Here is a 17,375-nt window from a genome sequence, read left to right as displayed (position 1 = left end):
TGTTATAACCCTCAGAAGTGCTAAAGGCAGGCCAGAGACTGCAGTCTTAAAAAATGTTTCCTATCCATCCCAGCTCTGTCATCCAATTCAAATCAATCTGCATTCACTGGCAGGGGAAGCATCATGAATATTACTGACCAGCCAATGGAGAAGACAATCCTCAACATCCTATCAAAAACCGCTCTCAAAATTACAAACCTCTCAATGTCTGTATAGTAACCATATAGAGGAGGGCCTGCCTTCAGCACTGTAAGGTGGCAAAGTGTGTATGTATAAAAAAAAAATGTTTTAACCCCAACCCACCTGTTCAATAAAACATTATCAGGATGCCTCAGTCCCATCTACATGAGCTGATAAAACAGGAAGGTGAAGCACATTGCTCTACTTACACATGAGGAACAGACCACAGCACACTACACTGTCAAGCAATACAGCACTAGTAGTCACATGCACCAGTGTCACAGGATTTTTCCCTCACTGAACAAAGGGCATTGATTGTACTCCAAAAAACTGCAGTGGAGTCACATTTGGGGCCAATTCACTGCAAAACGTCTGCGCACAATAAAATTAATAAAATGGTTTATGCAACAGTTGTGTGGAATGATCCGGGATCACCCTGGCATGCTCAGATTGGTGGACCTCTATTGTGCGCTTACCGATTCCTGTATGGAGGGGGAGGGGGGGGAGAGAGAGAAAGGATGTACATTGTTTAGAAAAAGAAAGAAATGCTTTGCTGGGCAACCGCTGCACTAAGCAAAGAGTCTGAGTCATTATTTCCATTCAGGGCCACACGGTGCAGCCAGGAGCACCACTGTCAAGCATGGTTCTGGGGCCAGCTGACAGTCTCACTGTGTGCTATGGGGGGGGGGGGGGGGGGGGAGACCCGCTGGGCCGGGGGACAATGGCTGACCATGCTGGACGGCATTGTTCTGGCCCACACCACAGGTACAAGGGGACTACTGGGTCTCCTTGAGTCATTTACATTCAGATATAACAAGCTCCTCTAGTCTAAACAAGGCCCTCAATTCATAGTTGGCACAGCCTTCGTTCTTACATGACTGATCTACAGTCAAGTTTGGACAATTTTTTATTTTTTTTTCAAATGTTCATTAATGCATAAATTAAGTATTTAAAACGACTGAGAATTCTAAGAACCAGACGCTTCCTGTTGGTACAGTATACTTAAGCAATAAGGCACGAGGGGGTGTGGTATACGGTCTGATATACCACGGCTTACAGCCAATTAGCATTGAGGTCTCCAACCACCCAGTTTATAAATGTAGAAGGAGCCTTAGTATAAATGTATTACACATCCCATACCTTGAAGCACCCAACTGGACGTCTTAAATTATTTACTCTAACACATACTGTTGCCTGGGACAAGTTGAATGCCTGTCTATTTGTGGACACATTCAACAGCTAAATTGATTGTCGAGGTGGAGAGAAGCATGGCTGGCTGAACGGGGGCGTTTGACCCAATTCTAGCAGTGCGGTTTACAGCCAAGAGCAACTAGATCACGTTGACCCAGCAGTCAGCCTCTATCCAATCCTCTGGTAGTGAAACACTAACAAAGTATGACATTTTGATTTAAGGAATTCATTAAATAGGTTGATGCTTCATGACAAATTATGTTATGGCCCAAAGTTCACATGCTTCTAATCAATCAACAAAGACCAAAGTCACGAACATTCGACAAGCCAAAAAAGGGTTGGCGTTTTATGTTTTGGTACTGAGGAGTCCTGCTCGAGCTGAAAACAGCGTGTTCTTAAAGTGCACTCAAAGGTCAAAATCTAAAAGGACGCAAACTTGCAACAGATCAAATAAGCAGCAAATCAGTGAAGGGGGGGAAGGAAGGGAATTGCATTTCAACTTTAAAATAATACATCGGTAAGCACATAATAGAGGTGGACCCATCTGAGCATGTCAGGGCCCTGGACTAGTGGGCGCGGAAGCCCTGTCTGTGGGGAATGAGGGGGGAGACCTGCAGGAAGGAGCCGTTGCACTGGGCACACGGGGCAAGGCTGGACAGCCTCAAACAGAGCACGTTTAATTCCTCTACATGCACTTCAAGATCACAGCAAGAGTGCGCTAGACTATCTAAACAGAGAAAAGAGCTTTCATGCAAGATATCTAAGTTATAGGTACAACAATGCATACAATTCAAACTGGAGTTTAAACTATTAGGGCCTGTGGCCTCGTCGATGCCGAGAAATCCTGAACAACAATGGCAACAGAGTGGAGTGGGCCTCTCTGCTAGGGCAGATAGACAGCCGCCGCGGGGGGCGAGCCCTGCTACGCAGCCGCCTTTCTTTTTACGCTTCTTTTTCATTCCTAAACCTCAACTTTGCTGGTTCTGCTGGCGGCTCTTAGAGTAACTAGTAAAGACAAAATTGTAATCGTTGAATTGGGCCAACTGGCGGTCGAGGCGCTTGTACCCCTCGAGTTTCTGGGCGGAAGAAAAGACACTGCGACATTTGGAGCTCTGGTGAAAAGAAAGAAAAACAAAAATAATTTGTTAACAGTGAAAACGATGAAAGTCACTTAAAGCAATTTTCTGAAAAACAGAGCGAAACATCCACACGCAACAACGGAACCATTTTGAACGAGAACATACCTGGTTAACAAATAGTGTAGTCACAAATTTTCCTGGCTTAAACACGTCCACAACTTTCCTGACCAAATCATCGTAGGACGTCTGGGAGAGGTTGGTTTCGAAGCTGACATAGGAGAACTCTGGCTCTGGAGTGATGTGGATCGTCCAGTAAGTTCCCTGTAAGACAAAGAGACAGTGGTTTTAGATAAACTACCAAGGTGTATTTGTCGAGAAGACCCTGAAGACAAGATCCACTTACGTCAGTCTTCATTCCATTCATTGAGTATCCACAAGGGTTGAACATTGTGGCGTCAATCACAGAACCTGGTATCAGGTCACGAATTCCACTCATCTGAAAAAAGAAAAGCAGACTAATGTGAACTACAAAACAGCAACTACTAATTGACAGATGAACAGTCAGCTTTATGATGTGTTCAGCTATACATTAAGGGGAATATTACTACTGGGCACCAATAGCGATAATTTGATATCGATATGAACAAGGCATATCGCGATATTGGTTTATTCTTCCCGTTTACCTACACGATTATGTTAAAAAAATAATAATAATAATACACTGCTGTTTCTTCATGCACAAAACCCCTTTCACAGACCACACAGGCAGTCAACATATCATACTTAATTGCCTGCTGATTGGCCATCAACAGTTGATGAGCTTCCTATTGTATACCAACTGGTTCAGTAAGTTAGGACCCCAGAACATTCACATCTGGCCGAACAGGCAATCAACAAGCAGCTGTCTCGACTTCACAGACGGGTGGATGTGAACATTCACACAGCTGCAATGTATTTTCATAAAGCCGATATACATACGATATCGTATCGGAAAAAATCTACTGATATTTTCCATATCAGTGGCAATCACTAGGGAAGATCATTACAGACACAGAACCACAGTGGATTAATGTCATGATAAAGACAGGTCCCACTCAACAGTGCCCTACTGAGTGACCCCTCTTGAAGGAATCAAGAACAAATATAGAACGTTGCTAGTTAGTGGGCCTTACACGAGTGACATCATTTGCAGAAACACCGTCTTTCATGAAGAACTGGTCCATAATTGCTGGATCAAGGTCACTCATCAGAACTTCCAGGGTCTGATCCGCATGCTCGTTCTCCCAGAACTCTGGCAAATCCAGAGTAAACAGGTACCTGCAGGGAAACAAACAAGGGCGTACAGGAAAACATGAGCCCATTCAGCAGCGCTGGACAGCGTAGTTCAAGTTTAACGGCAATGTCCACTGCATTATTCATTGTCATTAATGGAACAGTATCTTGAAGATATTCCTAGAGTATCAAGTGTTGATATGACCTTACCAGCAATCAGAGTTCAAACGTCCCATACAGTACGCCGCTCCGTCTGGAAAATAAAGAACGTCATGTCATTCCTTTCTTATGTGCCCGTGTCTCATATACACCTCCTGATTAGAGAGGACAGCATATGACAAGCACAGCCTGTATAGCGTCGCTGACTCACCCCAGCCATTAATTTACCAGTCACTCCCACGGTAACGTAATTAGAGTTCGAGAATGGAATTTAGAGCATGGGGTCATTAGTACTTACTTGGGAAAATCTGGCTGAGAAATTCCACTTCCTCCTGGAAGTTCCGATGAGGGAACTCCTGATGGGTGGGCTTCATGAAGTTCTTGCGCGAATAGAAGAAATTCTGTAGGTAGTGAGGAGATGGGGTTAGAACTTCTGACCTATCCTGTCCACGAGAACATCACCACAAACAAAAAGACAGTACAAAGATTACATGAGCCTCACAAAATGTCTTGAAGCATAACATGGTTTATAAAAAAAAGTGTATGATTGGTTTTAAGAACATGTAGGCCATATGGTGTGTATCACACTGACTTCGATGGCATCAAAGCCACAGTACTCTCTGGCGAGTTCCAGCAGAGGCATCAGTGCTTGCAGTAAGAGGGTGGTTCCACAGGTCTTCAAAATGAAACGTCTCTTGGAGACAAACATGCTACTCTCACTGAAAAGAGGAAGGGACAGAAGGAGAACAGCAAGATTAGTTTTGCACGTTACTCAACACACAAGCTACACATCTACCAGTTAAATTATAGCCTTAAGCCTACATTTGTGACATGAGCGCAACTAGTTTCCCAGGTTTGAGATTCTAAGCCTTCCAGCTAAAAAAAAAGCAGTGGCACTGGCTTCGAGGTGCAGAGTTGAGTTTGAGGGTAGACTTAAATCAGCAGATGCTATAAACAGATTAACCTAGTCTGCTTTGAGCCCGGATTCCAAACCAAACCAATGGGCCTTAGTGCATTACTGTTGTCATGGGCCTGGCATTGTTTACAGTGGCAGGCCTGTCTGGCATTCAGGCCCACATATTAAACTCCTTAATGAAACATAGCTGAGTTAGTCATCATGTGCCTCTGCGGTTCACTTCCAACTGCCAGGGAGAACAAGGCTTTAGGTCACAGACTAGTCCTAGGGAGGCATGCAGGGTGATGTTTTATAAAAGGAACAGTCAGTTGACTATAGCATAGCCAGTGAGAAGGTAAGAGATTTAGATCTACAACGGCCATGTTTTGTCTACTTGCATTCGAGCCATCACAAGTAGTCCTTTCCTGAATCGGCACTATGCCGTTCCCATATCAACAAACATCAGGACAGCTGCCGCTTCACTACGCAGCTAGCACTGATCCTATCAAGGTTGCTGCATCTACCGCCTCCCTTCTGATCTGCGCGCCCTCTCAGAGGCTTGTAGGTGGGACCTAACCGGCAGAAGGAGTGGAGACCGCTCCTGCCTTCACAACAACTTCTCCCTAGTCCATGGGTTCTCAAAGTGGGATCCGCCGCAGCCAGAGCTCAAATACATTTCATGACTATTCAACTCAAATTTTAGAAGGAAAACAGTTGTCAAAAGCGCAGTACACTGCATATGTGAGCGATGGCATGTGACCGATATCCAGTAGAAATGTAGATGCGAGATCTAAAGCTCCAACAACTAGCATGGGTCACTAATATGACTATGATTGTACCTTTGGATACTGGAAAATGAAAGTTGATTTGAAAACAAATAGAACATGACAGAAATAAGCTACTTGTTTCAATGGCATATGGAAGTCTTTATAAAATAATTGCCTCCATGTTTATAGAAACTGATTTTGGCTCAGCTAGCACTTTAATGTCGAATGGGAAGTGCGCTTCAATTACCAGTTAAGAAAAAAATATTGTAGCCATTTTTAGTCGTGGCCATCAACCGTCAACATGCAATTGCATTTAGAATGGTTGCGCAATGATTGGGCATATAAAAGCACGTTTCACTCCCACCGCAATAAGCGCTGTAGCAGCAGCTCTCGCACTGGCTGACAGATTCCCCCTCAAATGAAGCTTTGTATCTGTATGCGGTGTGATAAGAATCATAACTAAAAAGAAAACACGCACATTTACTCCCCCAAATAATGCAAATTAACCTATAGACCGATAAGCATTCATTTCCATCAATGGCTAAAAAGCATTGTTTTGCGATGGGATCTCTCCCGGACAATTGGCCGGTGCCAGCTTTTATTTAGCGGCTTTCTTTCTTTGGGCCAAAAGCTGGCACTTACCAGTTAACTGAAACCCTGCTTTAAAGCCGCAACAACATCTCTGCCCCATGACAGAATGTGTATAATTGAAGAACATTTGTTTGAAAACTGCAACATTTTCTCGCTGATGTCAAGAGATGGACCTGTTCCTTCCCAGGGCCCGAGACTTGGTTTGTCCAGCCATGCAATGCCAAAGTCAGTAGAACTCCTTGTATGAGAGAGAGATTATATATATATATATATATCTCACGACTTGTGGTCTGATTGAGGGGGTTCCTGATGACTTTGCTATCATAAAATGGGTCCCCAGACACAAAGTTTGAGAACCCATGCCCTAGTCAGGCCTTTACCGCATTTCCAGTAAAGAGTAGGTGGCCCAGTGGGAGGACATCAGCTGTCACGCAAAGGGGAGGTTTCAGGATCAGAGGTTGATTCCTAGAAACCTAAAGCAGCAACTTGTGCCTGATGTGCTAGTGTGGGCTGCCAAGGTCCTCATTTAGCTGGCTTTCACCAGTCCATCTGGGCTCAGATAAAAACCACATCATTAGGCCCTCCAGAATAGAGCCAGAGATGCCCGTCACCCCAGGGGAGAAGCCAGTTACCATGCAGCCAGCCATACAGCCATTCACAATGACAAGATTACAGATGACCCAAATCTAATTTCCTTCCCGCTAATCTGGAAAAGGAAAAAGGGATGTGCCACGGTGACAGTGGTAAACAGAACAGGGATCCGGTCGCTACTCACCTGAGTATATAAGCTTCCTGCTTGTCGGTCTTTGTCACACTTATGATCAAACAGTGCACATTCTCCAGAAGTTTGTCCCACTCAAACCTGAAAGACAAATCATTTGTTCAAGGTGTTGTTTTTTCAAATTCAAGTTCAACATTCTCTTTTCTCAAAATAAAACCATCAGAGCCTTGACTGTAGTTCTATTGCTAGCAGACTAAATTAAAACATTTAACATCTAGGCTAGGGCTGGGCGAAAGGGCCTAAAAATAAATCACTTTTTTTTTTTTTTTAAGGTCAAATACACTGCATTTAAAAACAGTTAGCAATAATCTAATTCAGGGCTTGTGAAGTTATACCTAGGCTAAATATAAGCCTTCCACAAACAAGACCCACTAATTTAATTATTTTATCAAATAGTTACCTGCTTTTGAGTGCAATAAGCCCTGATCTGGCTTTCAAGTTGATCTATGAAATTGCCCTTTGTTACAAATTCAACTAAATTTAGAACAATGCATAATGCACATTCACTAATAATGACTAACTTCTCGTAGCAGGCATTAGGCTATAGAAAATTAACAGGTCTCAACACTCAAGGCCACGTGCTAGTGATTAGCCAGCTAATCTTTATAGATCAAGTTCAGCGAAGCTAGAGTTTAAACGCTCGTTAAAATCTGTCCAAAATAAGGCCAATGAGTTTCTATGGCCTCATTTTGGAGCTAAGCTTGTCACCTGCCTTCGGGATGACTACCATAGACAGATCTCTGGTGTAAATGGGAAGGTGCCAGAGCATGCGAGTTGAGCGGTTGGAAATCCCGCTCGTCAAGCTGTGCTTGCACACCGCTCCATGCGCTTTCCTACCGCGCCGCTAACAACCACTCTACCCTCACAGGGAAAAAAGCTGCAGCTCCAAATTTGCTCCGTTCATTAAAAATCACAATTTAACCAACACCCATCTATTTTTGTGGCTACCTGGATCTACCAATTGGTTTTAAGTATTGAAACCAAACCATATGGATTTGAATGAAAAATATTTGAATAAAACATGAAATGGTGAATGTAAGAAGCGAACATAATTTGACATGTAGCTCATTTGAAATTAACAGGAACAAATGATTTAGCCTATATTATTTCAAGGCAATAGCCTACAAAGAAATACATTGTAAAGCATTTGCGGCACAATAGGCTGGTAGGGACAAAGCACTCAACATTTAAACATTTTTGTACTAAATTGCGCATAGGCTGTGACTATCCTCGCCACCCCTCCAGAGCCACTGGGGATGCTAAACACCCTTTTGGCCACTCGACAGGCTGGGCAGAGATTTTTTTTTATAGGTAGACCCAAAAAATCTCGCTCCAGTCAAATTGGGCATGCTGCACTCCTCGCTCCGCTCACATACTCTGGAAGGCGCACACAGGTGCAAAAAAGACGAGACCAAAAATACGAGAACAAGCAGACATAAACGCTCATAAAAAAACTACTTAATTCTTACAATACAGGCATTTGGAATATTGCGCAAAAACAAATGTGGATTATCGCCTGCCCTAATCTAAATCAATTTAGCATTATCTATTAGCCTAATTGGTCCGACTAATAAATAAATGGACAGTGAAAGTGGAGTGCCACCTGAAACCATCAGAGCTGTATGACAAGTCGACTCGCACTTTTAAAAAATTGACCAAATCACTTTATTCATCATCTTCACAAAGAAAACCGACAAATCTCCAGTACTATACTCGTTTTTTTATTTTGAGCTGGGTCCAGAGCCCTGGCATTCCCTTGCAGTGCAGACTGCTACTGTCGAGCAGCTGCCTGCCCTCTTCCCCTCCTGCATTCAACGCTCAAGGACAGCTGCAGTGTCGGGGCAGCGTCCCAGTCCCACTACAGAGAAGGGACTGCTGCAGTGAGTGCGCGCGCAGCAAAACATAAAGAGCAGTCTGGTAGTGACTGAAGAGCATGGCCTTCAATGGGGAATTTGCTAGGTGCGTTGCGCAACCCCGCAGGACCCACATGAATGAATTGACTGCCCCTTTAGTGGTCACACTTCAAAAAGCTTTGACCTTTGAACAGGAAGATTTACTCAGACCAGTATAGAAAACCCTTGGCTTTGAGCCTCCAGCTGTGTCTAACATTCAGTCCTCACCCCCAGGGCGCAGATGTCTCAACTAGGGATCTTATGATACTTTTGTGCCAATATGACATGTGTTGAGATTTGTGACAATTCTATAGGTATTGGGAGTCAATTTTGCCATTAGATGTTCCAAACATATTGCTCACTAAATGTCTGCTGCAGAGAGATGAAATATGAGAAAATGAGTTGAGCAGTCATGGAAATAAGTCTTGAAAACGTTGACTGTCGGTGTGTTTAAGAAATATGTAATGCGTATAGGAATTAGGCCAATTTGACTATAGTGAGCCACAAAAGATTGAACGTCCAAACAGTTAATTAAAATCAGGAGTGTTCCTTAAAAAGGACAACTACAACACTTAACATTTGGGTTATTATTAGGAAGTGTTTACTGACGTCCTACAGAGTGTGTAATTTTATGATTTCACGTCTAAAACCGGAAATTCCTTCGTGACATTTTCAAGTAGAATCCCTGAGATGACTAATACAAATTATGGACAGTCATTTTCAGCGATAAATATAACCATCTGTAGTTTTCTGATCATATTTGACCTTCCGGCTATATCCTGTAAGTCGCTCTGGATAAGAGCGTCTGCTAAATGACAAAATTAAAATGTTCCTCTGGTTGACTTTGTCTAATAACATTTGGAAATATTTTAAAATAGACGCTTGAATACCTAATGATATTTATAGCCAGCTTACTCCAATATTTTTCTTTTGTTCAACGCTCAAACTCCCATGATTCTATTCGGCGAAACTGCTACCACCATCAAGGACCGAAGTTGCCGCTCCGGCAGCCATTGTGGCCTTTGCAAAAGCCTATATTTTCATATTTATTTACTTGTAAACTTCATATTAGCTCCAATAGGCCTCCAGTGTTGTTGGACGATTGTCTTGTTGAAAACACTAGATGCAGGTTTAACTACTTAGCTAGCATTGCTAACATTAGCACCAAATATATAGGCTGAGAGACTAGGATTCCGTAATGATTTGCCTATAAATTTCATAAATGTGTTCTTCTAAACAGGCCTACATGTTGTTTGGACTGTTTAAGACAGTCGTTACGATGAAACTGTTGCAAACAAGTATTTATTTTTTGGGGATGTAGCAGTCGGGCTAGCTAGCATGCTAACTAAGTTAGATACAGTAACTGTTATGGTTAGCATAACTAGTTAAGATCTAAATTGGAATTATTTGTGTCAGGGCATGGACTCCACAAGGTGTCTAAAGCGTTCCACAGGAATGCTGGCCCATGTTGACTCCAATGCTTCCAAAGTTGTCTCAAATTGGCTGGATGTCCTTTGGGTGGTGGACCATTCTTGATACACAGGGAAAACTGTTGAGCAAACCCTGCAGTGTTGCAGTTCTGGACACACTCAAACCGGTGCACCTGACACCTATTACCATAACCAGTTTAAAAAGGGACTTAAATATTTTATCTTGCCCATTCACCCTCTGAATGGCACACATACACAATCCATGTCTCAAAGCTTAAAAACCCTTCATCACACTGATTGAAGTGGATTTAACAAGTGAAATCAATAAGGGAGCATAGCTTTCACCTGGTCAGTTATATATTCTTAAATGTTTTGTATACTCAATGTATATTCAGCATGACATTCATGCAAGCATAATATATTTACAATCCAAAAGTAAAATGCACTCATAACTTGACATAAGCAATATATTTAGACTAAGCTTAGTCTGGGCTTGATAGACAAAATGCACCCTGGGAATCTTAGTATGCTGTAGACGAGGGCAATACAGAAGCTTAAAAATGACAAAAAACAAGGAATCACGCAGTATGACTAACAAAAACGATAACAAAAATGTATCAAATCTTAAAAGTAGTGCATATATATATAACAGAATAATAACTGGTTATGTGGCGGAATTGTCCTTTAATAAGTAATAGATGGCAATATAAGTTTTATATTTAGCTCATCCATCCACCATGTCACTTTCCATGGTTGACAAGTTACCATTCTGCCCTATTGTGAAAGACTTGGCCAAATATAACCCTGGCAACAAGACATTGACGTCAAGATCCTTTACAGGACCAGGACTCATTTCAGGGGTCATCAAGTTTCCTGGGCCACACTCCTACTAGAAACTTCTTGTAAACACATCCCAGTACCGATCGAGTGGCTGTCAATGGAGCACTTTATCAGCTCACATAGTGTGACATGGGCACTATAGCTACTCCTGGTTACAAAGAGACTCAAATTTCCCAGGCAAGAATGGCTTGAGGGAAAGTGAAACCCAGGATAAATACAGCCAAATAAATGATAATAGGCACCTCTCAAACCCATCTGGGGAACTATTCTCAAATTTGCAACACCCTTAATGTAGGTCAAATGAATAGGTGAACTTTCCCAGTAGGGTGTCAGGTGTGCTGGTCAACATTCCTCAGGTGGATTATACCCCAAGAAATATGATCAACAGCCCACAATTTATGAGGAGGACAATCAGCAGAGTTTAAGCAGCTACTTAGCCCAGAGAGAAAGTCAGCGGCACAGGTGGGTGTGAGGTACAGATTTGTGAATCAGTTGCCCTTGTGGACTTATTTGGACATTGGCAGGCATCCAGCACCCCTGATCCACTAACTGCGTCTGAGCAGTTAATCTTCCCTGGCTGTAAATTAATACCCACTGTCATTCATTCCGTAAGCCAGACACTTTCCTAACCCAGATCTGATGATCATGTTCTAACAGAAAACTCAGGCTTTCCCCTAGGTTGGCAAGAGTAGCCATGAACCTTGCCACATAAAGGGTGAAGAGAGAACTATTTGACAGTTCTCATTCATTTAAAATAAAAATGTATTGAAGTACCAAGTCTAACCTATCCATCTATGCAATTGCCATTCCAACACCAGCAAGAACAACTTTGTTTAACCTCTTAAGGATCTGACCCTTTTTCAATTTGCCCCTAAAATGACATACCTAAATCTAACTACCTGTAGCAAGGATATGCATATTCTTGATACCATTTGAAAGGAAACACTTTGAAGTTTGTGGAAATGTGAAATGAATGTAGGAGAATATAAAACACATTAGGTCTAGTAAAAGATAATAAATAAAATAAAGACATGCATTCTCTATATACTTTTATTTTTTTATCCTCTTTGAAATGCAAGAGAAAAGGCCACAATATATATTGCAGTTTAGGCACAATTTAGATTTTGGCCACTAGATGGCAGTAGTGTGCAAAGTTTGATCCAGTGAAGCATTGCAATACTGGACTATTTCGTATAAAGTCTGCCCAAATGTGCAGAATTGGTCAATTGACACATTTAAGTACATAACTATAGAGAACATACATTCTGTATTACCATATCATTTTTGTAGGTTTACACACTCCCAGGAATGTCATACATGATGGATCATTAGCTTATACACTAACTTTCACACATCTAGATGGCGGGTGAGTGTGAAGCCAGAGAGAGCAGGGGTTCAAAATGTAGAACCCAGTTCCTACATTTGAATATAAAAATTTATTTAATCAAACAAAATTATGCAACATTTTATCTCTGGGACCCTCAGGATAACAAATCAGAGCAATATAACATTATTTACCTTCAGAGGTGAATGTATCAAACCAGTTGCCGTAATAAGTTGTTGTTGTGCACTCTCCTCAAACAATAGCATGATCTTTTTTTCACTGTAATAGCTACTGTAAATTGGACAGTGCAGTTAGATTAAGAATTTAAGCTTTCCGCCCATGTAAAGACATGTCTATGTCCTGGAAAGTTTGCTGTTACTTACAACAGTCATGCTAATCACATTAGCGCATGTTAGCTCAACCGTCCCATATACGGGACATCGATCCTGTAGAGGTTAAAGAGTGAATGAGTAAGGCAGTCATGCGCGGTGGTGTAGAAGCGCAAGCCTATTGGCAATGGCACTTGATGTGTGGACCATCTTTTATACAATGCACGTTTTCATTGCTTGCTAGTAAATAAGTAAAATGTTCATTATATTATTAAAAAGGTTTTTCTGGCGCCGAGGCCTATAATGCGCCAATGTGTCAAATGGACAATGCACCAATACTCTCAAACCTGGCATGGTATAATTTGATACTGAATATTTTCTTAATTTAGTCCAATCAATGCTGATCGACTATAGACATGTGGGTATTAGTTTCCATTTTAATGATTGTCAATTTCATACTATCGCATAGCGCTCACCTTCATACTTTCCTTGTCAATTCATTATCTTATAGCCTACTTCAAGAACACCGAAGGTAGGCCCAGTTTTTTTTTCTTTATAAGGAAAGGATAAATATTTGCTCGTGTCTGACATTTGCTGGTGGCTTTGATTGAAGGTCCTTTTACGTTTGGGGGGGGGGGGGGGGGGGTCTCCGATTGTCTCTATAGGCCTAGATGTCCATTCATAAAGTGTCCTGAAGTAGCCAGTGCGGACTCCATCTCTTTAATAAGAATCAAACACTCCTGTAATGATTTAAAGGCCTATGTTCAGTAGTTTAGGCTAGATGATTTCTCATTACGGCGTCCTATCTGAAGACCACATGCCAATGCCACTGGAAAATGAGTTCGTGTGAATTGTTTTGTGCGTTGGATACATATTTTCTATATTTGCAAAAAAAGGACAAAGTAGGCATACATCTTTATTTTGACTCCGCCATGCGCCATTAGAAAACCTGCCCGAATGCATAGTGCCAACTGTAAAGTTTGTTGGAGGAGGAATAATGGTCTGGGGCTGTTTTTCATGGTTCGGGCTAGACCCCTTAGTTCCAGTGAAGGGAAATCTTAACACTACAGCATACAATGACATTCTAGACGATTCTGTGCTTCCAACTTTGTGGCAACTGTTTGGGGAAGGCGCTTTCTTGTTTCCCCGTGCACAAAGCGAGGTCCATACAGAAATGGTTTGTCGAGATTGGTGTGGAAGAACTTGACTGGCCTGCACAGAGCCCTGACCTCAACTCCATCTAACAGCTTTGGGATGAATTCGAACGCCATCTGCGGGCCTAGTCGCCCAACATCAGTGCCCGACCTCACTAATGCTCATGTGGCTGAATGGAAGCAAGTCCCCCACCAATGTTCCAACATCTAGTGGAAAGCCTTCCCAGAAGAGTAGAGGCTGTTAAAAGCAGCAAGGGGGGGGACCAACTTCATATTAATGCCCATGATTTTTGAATGAGATGATCGACGAGCAGGTGTCCACATACTTTTTACTTTTGGTCATGTAGTGTAGGTTTTTGGTGGATTTTTACATTTACAAGCAAACGTGAACGAAAAGTGTGCAAATGAACAAAGTTCAGACGCATGCTTGTCTGAAGGAAGAACAGTACTTTGTACACACTGTCTGTATGGAGTCTGGGAGTCGCTAGTGCAACGGGCCTGCCTGCTCTACTTGGAGAAGATAGACGGGCCCAGAACTGAGAGGAGAAAAAAAACGCAAGGATAAATCTTTTTTTTACTTGTGTGGCTGCCTGCCAAAGGTTTGCACTTCTGTTGTCATCTGATGACAATTATCACTATTGAAAAAATATATATACACAACGTGACCCCTGTCAATACACAGCTGGACTCTACTGCTCTCTCCTGTTGTGCCATTTACAAACACTTGACCGGCTCAACTGTTCTGGGGAACTACCATAAGCTTCATAATGTGACAGGTGAAATGAACACCATCTGCTTTATCTCCTAACTTATTACACAAGTTGACTGCAGGGATTTACTTAAAATGTAGCTACAAATATTTATTTATTGAAAAACACTTAAATTGTTAGCAGTATTGAAAAACCATACCATGACTATTTCTAAATATCCTGGTACAGCCCAGGCCTAGACCAGGCACTTAATCAGACTGGGGGGAAAAATATATTAATTATGATTTTCTTATCTACATAGACCATACAAAGTTGTCTGATGATTGGTCTTCTGAACTATCCAATACCTTTGATGCATTTCAGTCACTTCAAACCATACTTCCTTTAGATTGAAACTGTCAAAAGTATACCCACTCATTTGTAATAGGCTATCATAGCCCCAAATAAAGCAAACATTGGCCTATTAAATCATTTTTTTTACATGGTGGGGTTGCAAAATTCTCTCCAAATGTGGTTGGTCACATGCAAAAACAATGTGGGAACCCCTGCGCTATTGTCTGACTTATACATAACAGCAGTTTGCTGGAACTCCAACAAACATACTCCAAAACAAGAGCATTTAAATAATTTTAGTATGGTTGATAGTGACACGTCCTTTAACAGATATTAGGGCAATACATTGTATTTTTTTATATATTTTTTTAAGGCCTTTAGGTTGGAGTTCCAGGTAATGTTAGTGTCATTAACTACTGCTGGTCATTCATTTTTTTAAACATTTTAGTTATTTAGCAGACGCTCTTATCCGGAGCGACTTAGTTAGTGAGTGCATACATTTTCATACTGGCCCCCGTGGGAAACGAACCCACAACCCTGGCGCTGCAAGCGCCATGTTCTACAGTGTTGAGTAAGTCACACGAGAAGATTAGTTTCTCTCAGATAACTGGTTGGCAATCAACTCTCAAACTGATCATTATCCATTACCTACTGATTACGGTTTTAGTTAATTCTGCATTGCAGATGTAAATATTAGAGAAAAAGACAGCCAATAAAATTAAAAGAAATTGGCCACAAGGCACTGCCACATGCTTAGCATGATGCTAGGGCCCACATGCGTGACGCAGGAGAACAACTGAAATGGAAAATTACTAAACCTAGTTACACAATGACATAACTTCAGAAGTTGAGTTGTAGATTTAGCGACCTAACTAGTTATTTACATAAGATACATTACTGCATAAAGATGCATGTGTACATCGGTCGAACGCCAAATGCATGCGCAGTATGCGAAAAACCCGCGCAGTCAAACTTAACCCGATCAGACCCTTTTTCTTGGCAAAACAACTTGCTAGATTGCAAATAGGTAACTAGCCGGATGCCTTACATTGCACCAAGCCATATTTAGATACATTTCTGAACATGTTAATGTACAATGATTTTTACTGGACATACAATGAATGACAGTTGGGTGAATTGTAGCTAGACTAGCCAACAGCTAGCGAGCCATCCAACAAACAGTTGATATTCAGTTCGCTAACTAACACTGATTGAATGAATGACTCAGCTAGCTAGCTAGCGCGTTAGCAAGCGCCAAGCTACTATAGCTAGCTAGCGGTCGAATGTGGGGGATGGTAATTCATTCGGCCACCCCATGACATGTCAGTGAAAGATGCTATGGTGGTCTACAAGATAACTGAGTTCCTTGCCATTAAACAGACTAGCTAGCAAGAGAAAGAAAGCCTGGTTACAATGTTTTTAGCGCGTGTTGAAGGTTGGATCTCCATCCAGTCTTCTTCAGATGACGGATTGCTTGAGTCCATGAAGTGCCACAGGCTAGCAGCTTAGCTAGCTACCAAGCCAAGTAAAGTACAGACCACCAGCATGTATTAATCAAATCTTCACTTCACAAACCTTGGGATGGTACGGAGGTCCCCTGTTCCTTTGGTCTCATCTTGCCGGGAGAACCACACCTCCAACAGCTTCTCGGTTCCCTCGAAGAAGTGTGCACCGTTCTCTTCCATCGTGGCACAACAGACACCAATAACAGAAATTAAACGTCGGTTACGTTCTCAACTTAGTTAGCTAGTCCTTGCTTGATCGTTATAATTTATTAAGTACAGTCCTTTAGCAATCCAGGTGTAATTTCTTGGTTTTACCGTCTTCCCTTTTACAGAGAATACTGTAGAGCGACTGCTAGCTAATATCGCCGGCCATACTGTGTAGAGCGCAGAATGAGCGCTGCACAGTGACTTTATTCACCTAGCCTAACACGTCACCCTCAAGTTAGTCGAATCACATTGGCGGGTTCTTGCCATTAAGTGGCGATTGGCTGAGGAAACTGTCAGCATGATGAAAGCCTGTACATTGCCAATTTCCAAACAGATTACAAAATGATGGTTATGCCGATTTGCTACATGCACCTATCTCATGTAACAGCTCAAGGCTATAGATGTCAAATGGGGGATGATATAGCAGACTATTCCTCTAGTTTAGGCTAATTAAGAAATACCTCACTTGATTATTTCTATTCGAAAACATATTGGAGACCTGCACATGTTGGGTCAAACTACAAAAGGGTGACACGTTTGTTAATTTCAGTAATATATAAAACATGAAACGTTACAACTGACCCCCCCCCCCCCCCACACCCTTTTTTTTTTTAGCGTTCATGAGTACGCAGGTGCAGTAACTGCAACGTGAAATGCGGACTGTAGTTTCACGGACCTTTTACTTCCATGTTGATAACTAAAATGGACGTTTTTGTCAACTACCTTACCCAGAAAG

At 41.9% G+C, this 17,375-nt stretch overlaps 1 protein-coding gene across 2 annotated transcripts; it reads right to left on the bottom strand.

Moving 5' to 3' along the window:
• Window positions 1-1,099: 1,099 nt before the first annotated feature.
• Window positions 1,100-16,817, bottom strand: LOC311107207 (S-adenosylmethionine decarboxylase proenzyme-like). Of its 2 annotated transcripts, none has more exons than XM_084149699.1 (9): window positions 16,503-16,817; window positions 6,910-6,996; window positions 4,474-4,600; window positions 4,180-4,324; window positions 3,933-3,975; window positions 3,623-3,767; window positions 2,854-2,946; window positions 2,616-2,771; window positions 1,100-2,483 (listed from the first exon to the last, which is right to left on the bottom strand). In XM_084149699.1, exons 1-9 carry the CDS (start codon window positions 16,610-16,612, stop codon window positions 2,340-2,342), a joined length of 1,050 nt encoding a protein of 349 aa, XP_084005825.1. In that variant the 5' UTR covers window positions 16,613-16,817; the 3' UTR covers window positions 1,100-2,339. The 2 variants fall into 2 exon arrangements, with proteins under 2 accessions (XP_084005825.1, XP_084005826.1); XM_084149700.1 differs by having other exon boundaries at window positions 4,180-4,282.
• Between the last annotated feature and the right edge of the window lie 558 nt (window positions 16,818-17,375).

The sequence above is a fragment of the Coregonus lavaretus genome, assembly GCF_964263955.1.
Source record: "Coregonus lavaretus genome assembly, chromosome: 31".
NCBI classification, from domain to species: Eukaryota; Metazoa; Chordata; class Actinopteri; order Salmoniformes; family Salmonidae; genus Coregonus; species Coregonus lavaretus.
The sequence above is the reverse complement of the archived record's forward strand: the minus strand, read 5'-3'. Positions and strand labels throughout refer to the sequence as shown.